General features: G+C 51.1%; 1 protein-coding gene across 1 annotated transcript; it reads left to right on the top strand.

Moving 5' to 3' along the window:
• Positions 1-5,398: 5,398 nt before the first annotated feature.
• On the top strand, positions 5,399-5,986 carry LOC306816463 (olfactory receptor 14J1-like; the record flags this gene model as incomplete). Its single annotated transcript, XM_079332903.1, has 1 exon — positions 5,399-5,986. One exon carries the CDS (start codon positions 5,399-5,401, stop codon positions 5,984-5,986), a length of 588 nt encoding a protein of 195 aa, XP_079189029.1.
• Positions 5,987-7,535: the final 1,549 nt, after the last annotated feature.

Here is a 7,535-nt window from a genome sequence, read left to right as displayed (position 1 = left end):
GCTTAAGTCCTAATTGAGTTTTCACCTCAATTTCTTTCTTCATGACCTGACAACATCCTTAAACACTTCTGAGTTGCTCGCCCCTTTGCCTAAAGTTGATGCATCCTCTTTTTTCCTGAGTTCCTGAAAAAAGCTCCATGTCCAGCCAGGGCAGTTGTTTTCCTCACTGGCTCATCTTCTGAGACACTGGTACAGGCTGCTCCTGCTTCTATTAGATTTCTTTCTTTAAGAATATTCATACTTTCTGGAATCCTTTATTTTAAGGACTTTTTGCCTCAAAAACAATCAGTACCTGATTTGTGTACACCAAATCTTCATCCTGAATAGTTTCAAGTCTGCTCTCTGTAACTCTGGTGTTAGAAATTTTGTTGATGGCTCTCCTTCTTTCATAGGATGTTTAAAAACTTAATTATTTCATGATAACTGTACCCCAAATAGCCTCTGATCACCACATCTTCTACAAGTCCTTCTCTATTTGTGAAAAGCAGGAGACAGGGCTTCCCTCGGGAATTGGAAGAGAAGGAAACCTCCCCAAAGTGCAGCCTGGAAGGTTCAGCCTGGAGGTGAGGAAGCAGCAAAGTCCCTGCCAGGGCAGAATGTTGGTGGCCCAGGTGTCCCAGCTGAGGCTGGGCCATGCCATGGCTCTGTGTGCCAGGAGCCGGCAGCGCTGGGTGCAGGGAGCCCAGGGAGGGCACAGCAATGCTGGGCTGAGAAATGCTGGGGGCACAGTGAGATGGGCGTGTGCAGCCGGGCAGGGCAGAGGAGTAGCACGCACAGGGGCACAGGCTGCAGGAGAGATGGCCAAGGGCTGGGCAGGGCTGGCAGGGCCAGAGGCACCCAGGCCTTTGTGCCCTGGGCTGGGCAGTGCCTCTGAAGCCCCACAGGAGGAACTTTCCTTGCAGGGGCTGCACTTTGCTGCTGCCCCAGCCCTCCCTGAGCAGGCTGGCAGGGCTTGCAGGGTGATGCCATTTGTCCTTGCTGTCCCTCCCATCCCAGTGCCCCAGAAACAGCCCTGAGACACCCGTGAGGGACAGGCCCTGCTGGGCCAGGCCTGGGCTCTGCCCTTGGCTCTTCTGCTGCCTCCAACCAGCCTAGGTCTTGCTCAGCATTGCAGTTCCTGCTCACAGCCTTTGGCTCCTGTAATCCTGCCCTCAAGGATCTGCTCTCACCAGTCCCTGGAGTGCCTTTGGCAGTCCCTGCCCTCAGTGGGGCCACTGATGCTTCAAGGAACTTGAAGTTTTGCTTCTGACTCCTGGAGCAGCTTCTTCAACCTTCTCTCAGTGCCTGGGGTTCCTGGACTCAGCCCCAAATCCACGCTGGGGCTCATTGGAATACAGAAAGCTTTCAGGTGCTCTTTGTCTTCCTTCAGTTGTCTTCAAATCTCCAGGGTTTGTGCAGCTGCTTGGAGTCAGCTTGGAGTTTTTTAAGGAGCAAGATTTCAAAGTGCATCCCATGAGTTGACTCAAGGGAATATTTTTCTACTTTTCAGTTCAGGAAATGACAGAGGCATTTCCCAAGTGATCTTGATGCTGAATGTCTCCACAGGAGGTCTGGGCACATTTAAGAAAGAGCCCCTTGTGGGCTGACCCTGTTTGGACAATCTGCTTCACACTCCTATGATAGCCATGTCATAATACATCCTACCTGGGACTGACAACCTAAAATATAAAAACACCTCAGTAATTTCTCTTTATAATAAAAATATTACTAAATTTTAGAACTATAATTTTAATTTTAATATTCATACTATTACCATTCTATATTTTTATAACCTATATTTTATTTATTAAAAAAACCTTTACATTATTAGAAACAAAAAAAAAAAAAAATTGGTCATTGCTTCTAAATAACATAATTTCCCTCATTCATTAAGCTCTATTGGTTCGTTAATTCTCCCCCTTTAAGATAATTCATGTTTTTTATCATCTTTATTCATATTTTTTATCATTTTTATTCCACACAGGGTCAGGGTGGGCACTTTGAAGTCCACGGAAACATTTTTGAGCCACATTTGGGGCAGTTTTGAGACTGGGGGAAGAATTTTGAGGGACAGGAGGACACTTGGAGGCAGTCACTGTGCACTAAGAAAGAACTTAGGGATCCTGAGGGTAACTCTCGGCTTTGAAGTGGCTCTTGGGGGCTCTAATGGGGCTCTCTGGGGTGTGGCAGATGATGGGATTTGTAGGAGCACGTATAATACAGTTTAATGGGGCCGCAGAGCATCATGGGAGTTCTATGCACTGCTGCAATGTCTCTCAGTGTGGTGCAGAGAATGATGGGAGATGAAGTCATGGCTGAAATGGCACTCCACAGGAACCGTGGAGCATGATGGGAGCTGTAATCCTGGAAGTGATTCTAACGAAGCATTTGCAGGGTCTGGGAGGGCACTAGGGGGACACTTTTGCCTCTCAACAGAGACTTCAGGTTCCCAGAGTGGAACGCATATGGTTCAGAAGCACTTGGGGGGAGCTTGTGGAGCTCTAACTGAGCTCTTTATGGAGTGGGGCTTGGCAGGAGTTTAAGGCACAGGACTGTGTTATGAGGTGCTCTGACCTCACGGAAGATAACAGGAGATGAGTTCCCAGAAGTAACAGGCATCTGTGGGCTTGGGAGCATTCAGAGGGTCTGGGGACATTTTCTGGGGGGGTTCCAAATGGGTGCTGAGGAGGAACTTAGGGATCCTGGAGGGTCTGGGGATAATTATGGGACATATGGGGAGGATACCGGGGTTCTGTGGAGCGCAGAGCATGACGGGTGTTGTAATCCAAGCTCCAAAGAAGTTTCATCAGACCGTGGGGCATGATGGGAGTTAGAGGCAGAAAGGAAAGATGGCGCTGGCTCCAGTCACCGCCCCCAACAACATGAACCCCCCGTATAGAACCTACTTGGTGGCACCTTGGGCTGAAACACACCTGAGGAGGGTAACTGTTTGCAGTGGGTTAAAGTAAGGACATTTATGTCGCCTAAAAAAAATAAAATTATAAAACCTTCTTTTCCTGAGTGCAGCCCATTCTTTAAGTAAAGCAGGTCCCAGGTGACTGAGGACAGAGGGGATGGGGTTGGGAATGTGGACCAAGGTTGTCCACATTGGGTCAGACCTCAAGACACAGCTTCTCTGAGCAGAACAGACGTCCTGATGAGAAACCCTGGATCAATAGCAACCACAGAAGACTGCATTCACCTTGGCTCTAAAGAGAACAAAAATGAAATACACCCTTAAAATAGCAATAATTCTCAGAAAAAAATTCTCAGAAATATTTCTCCATAACTGGAGTAGGAAACCTGCTGAATGAACTTCACCAGACCAGAGGGATGCTCAGCATCAGAGACACCTTTACTTTCCTTTTTCCTACCTGTCACCAGTGCCTCCATTGTTCTGCTCCATCTGGTACCTTGGGGAACATTCTCAGTCCTGTCTCTCAGTGAGACCCATTAAAAGTTCAAGAAACTTTCAAGTTTCAATTTAATTTTGAGTTCTTGAGAGGATTTTTGAAAAACATTCTCTCAGGGACTGAATCCAATTTAAAACAGACCAGACTCCTGAGAGGGTCATCAAAGTCGTTGTGTTGTGTCTCCTGGCACAGAGGGAGATAATGGCAACCAGGAAAAGCTTCAAAAAGCCATTTCTACTGAGAAGCTGCTCCTCTCCCAGCCCATCAGGGCTGAGGGCACTGCCTGCAGTCACTGAGGGGACAGGAGACAGGCACAGACAGGCTAAAGGCAATCAGGACTGGGAAAACATTGAGCTGAGACTTCACATAGAGAAACATCTTCACAGCCCTGGACATGGTGAGTGTGTGGGTGCAGGGCAATGTCCCCTGTGCTCCTGGAGGGATCTCCTGGAGCCAGCACAGCCCACAGCCAGGGGGATGTGTCAGGAGGACTCTCCCAGTTTCTCAGAGGCACAGGATGAGGATGTGCTGCAGAGCAGGGCTGCCCTGGGCACTATCAGAGGGATAGGGCAGGATGGCTCCTGCTGCCAGGGATGGCTGCAGGGGCTGAAGCTGGGGCTGCAGCCAGGGCTGCTCAGGGCTGTCCTGCAGAGCAGCTCCTGCAGCCCTCAGGGCTCTTGGCCAGCCCAGGGGATGTGCCACCTGCCAGGGGCAGCTGTCATCATGCCTGGCAGCTCCCCATGGACTATGGGGAGAAGTTGGAGGTGGAAGGAGCCACCCCCATCAGGACAGATTCCTCCTGCTGTGGAAATGGTGCTGCATGGCCAGGGCTGCTCTCAGATTTCTCCTCAAGGGAAGGCAAAAGGGCTGTCAGGTGTGTCTGTGTCACTGAGACTCCTGCACTGTCCCACTGGGCATCAGCATATCTGCCTCACATCTCCCTCACAAAGTGCCTCCTCACCCTCCTCTGGTTGCAGACAGCAGCAGCAGCACCTTGGCTTGCAGCATTTCAGTTTGTGTGAGCTGCCCTTAAGGTTCTGCTGGCAGGGAGATGTCCCTGGGCAGTGCCCTGTGCTGGGAGAGGTGTGCAGGGCAGACCTGAGTCCCCAGGGCTGGGCTGGGCTGGGCTCTGTCTGCACTGGGAAGGACAAGGCTTTGATAGAGGGAAACAGCTCCCAGTAGGCACAACTCCAGGCAGCAGAGAGCCGCACCAAACCTGGATATCCCATCCTGTCTAGCTGCACAGGGAAAGAAACGTGGGTTTAGAAAATCTTGCTTTGAAACCAGATCTTTCAAAAAGGTCTTCTTTAGTTTTCAGGCATATTTTAAATGCAGTCATTCCGAAATATAGGTAGGTGTATATGAGCAAAGGGCAGCTGCATACAACCAGTGGGTCTGACTATACTCGGGCACAGGGAGCCCTGGGCACCCCAGTATTCAGGATCAGACCAGTGCTTAAAGAGGTTTTCTCTCCCTTCAAAAAAAGCAAAACCCTGAGCTCAAAGATAAAAAAAAGATAAAAAAAAGTGAGAGAAATTTCCCCAATGAAAGAGAAGAAATTTTGGATAAATATGTAAGAAAATAGCATAGGATTGACACAATGAAACCTGTCCCAACTACTCTGTCTTCTTTTAACAGTTCCCCATGGCCATATGGCAGAAATGTCCAACAGCAGCTCTATCAGTCACTTCCTCCTGCTGCCATTGGCAGACACGCGGCAGCTGCAGCTCCTGCACTTCTGCCTCTTCCTGGGCATCTCCCTGGCTGCCCTCCTGGCCAACGGCCTCATCATCAGCGCCGTAGCCTACAGCCACCACCTGCACACCCCAATGTTCTTCTTCCTGCTCAACCTGGCCCTCACTGACCTGGGCTGCATCTGCACCACTGTGCCCAAAGCCATGCACAATTCCCTCTGGGACACCAGGAACATCTCCTATGAAGGGTGTGTCATCCAGCTTTTTATATTTCTGTTTTTCATTTCAACAGAGCTTTCCCTCCTGACCATCATGTGCTACGACCGCTACGTGTCCATCTGCAAACCCCTGCACTACGGGACCCTCATGGGCAGCAGAGCTTGTGCCCACATGGCAGCAGCTGCCTGGGCCAGTGGCTTTCTCAATGCTCTGCTGCACACAGTCAATACATTTTCCCTGCCCCTGTGCCTTGGCAATGCCCTGGGCCAGTTCTTCTGTGAAATCCCACACATCCTCAAGCTCTCCTGCTCGAAATCCTACCTCAGGGAACATGGGCTTCTTGCTGTTAGTATCTGTTTATCATTTGGTTGTTTTTTATTCATGGTTTTCTCCTACGTGCAGATCTTCAGGGCTGTGCTAAGGATCCCCTCTGAGCAGGGACGACACAAAGCCTTTTCCACCTGCCTCCCTCACCTGGCTGTGGTCTCCCTGTTTATCAGCACTGGCATATTTGCCAACCTGAAGCCCCCTTCTGTCTCCTCTCCATCCCTGGATCTGTCCCTGTCAGTTCTGTACTCAGTGGTGCCTCCAGCCTTGAACCCCCTCATCTACAGCCTGAGGAACCAGGAGCTCAAGGCTTCATTGTGGACACTGATGATTGGCTGCTTTCAGGAACATTAAACTGCTAGCCAGTTTCTGAAAATCACTTGTAATAAAAGTAATCTTTTATACTTCTTCTTAGTTTGGTTGTGGGGTTATTTTTCCTTTGTTTTAGTTTTATCATATTTTCCATTAAAAAAAGCCACTCTGTGTTCCATTGCTCGTTATGTTTCTCCATCTTTCCTGTGGCTACAAAATGTGTCAAGAAAGGGTTGCAGTCTTCATGGCTTTAAACACACTGAAAGATTTCTCTCCCAGCAAAGTTTTCTCCTGAGATGCCCCTTTTGTTCCCATCTCTGGAGCTGCAGAAGCAATGCCTGTGTGCAGAGCTGGGGTAGATCAGTGCTGGCACAGCAGCTGTGCCCAGCAGCAGCAGCACCTGGTGTTGCCAGTGCTGCTCCCGTGCCACTGCCCCACTGCCCTCCTGCCCCTCATGTTGCTGCAGGGCCTGAGTGCTCTCAAGGACGGGCACAGCCCTGGGAGTGGCAGTGCCGGGACTGCAGCAGGGGCAGGCCATGGGCACTGCTGGGACAGCACTGATACCTCAGGGCAGGGCCTGGGGGCTCGAGGCTCCTTGCCCAGCCTCTCTCCACAACGCTTGGCCAGGCCAGTGCTGAGCAGAGAAAACCCCCGTGAGCAGCCCCAGGCTGGTCATGGGCAGGCTGAGGGCAAATAGCATGGCTGGTGCTCTGCAAGGTCCCTGCAAGGAAGAGAATCTGGCAAGGAGTAGCAGAGCAGGGGCTGATCCATCCCCACTGCTCTGGACAGCCCAGGGCAGCGTCCCAGAGCATCCTCATGCACCTGCCAACAACATCCCCCCTCTGCAGTCCTGGCCTCTACCCCAGCTCACACAGGTGCCACATCCTTGCAGGCACAGGCACGGCAGCACTGACTCAGGAGCCCCTGTTTGTACTGCACAGAGCAGGTGTCAGCACCCCCATGGTGCTGCTGTGGGGAGGTAGAGCTGAGTGAGCACAAATGGCATCAGCCCCTTGGGCCAGCAAGGGCTGGGACATGGGAGGGAAACCATTCAGGTTTGTCTGGGGTTCTGAAGTCAGCCAGAAAATTTGTTCCCATGAGCTGTGAGTTTCCTGTCCCACTGCAGATGTTGGTAGCACTGAGCCAAGGCTGCCTGACAGCCACCGCCAAAGTGTCCTGAGCATTTTCTTTGCTTCCCCTTTGAATTCCTTAATATTTCCTAATCCTGGTTTCTTCCTCCTTCTCATCCCTGTCACCTCCCCTGCAAATAGCCCATCCCAACTTGCCCTTTCCTCTCTGGCCCAACTCCCCATTTCAGTTCCTGGGCTGGGTCCATGCAAACATCCCTTGGGGTGCAGGATCATCCTACAAGTGCTTCAGGAATTGTCTGCAGGCTCCTGCAGTGCCTCGTGCTGCTCCCTTACCAGAGGCATCGCAGGCCAGGGGGACACATCTGGGCTGCTGTGTCTAGGTGTGGGATCCCTTTTCTGGGCAGTGAGAAGGGGCTGGAGAGGCTTTACAGAACTGACAGGATGGGCTTTGGGACTGTGTGGAGAAGCTGAGGGACCTGGGCTGCTGGAGCTTCTGAAGC

Source organism: Erithacus rubecula (genome assembly GCF_903797595.1).
Source record: "Erithacus rubecula genome assembly, contig: scaffold_611_arrow_ctg1, whole genome shotgun sequence".
NCBI lineage: Eukaryota > Metazoa > Chordata > Aves > Passeriformes > Muscicapidae > Erithacus > Erithacus rubecula.
Note: the sequence above shows the minus strand (reverse complement) of the source record. Positions and strands in the feature narration are given on the sequence as shown.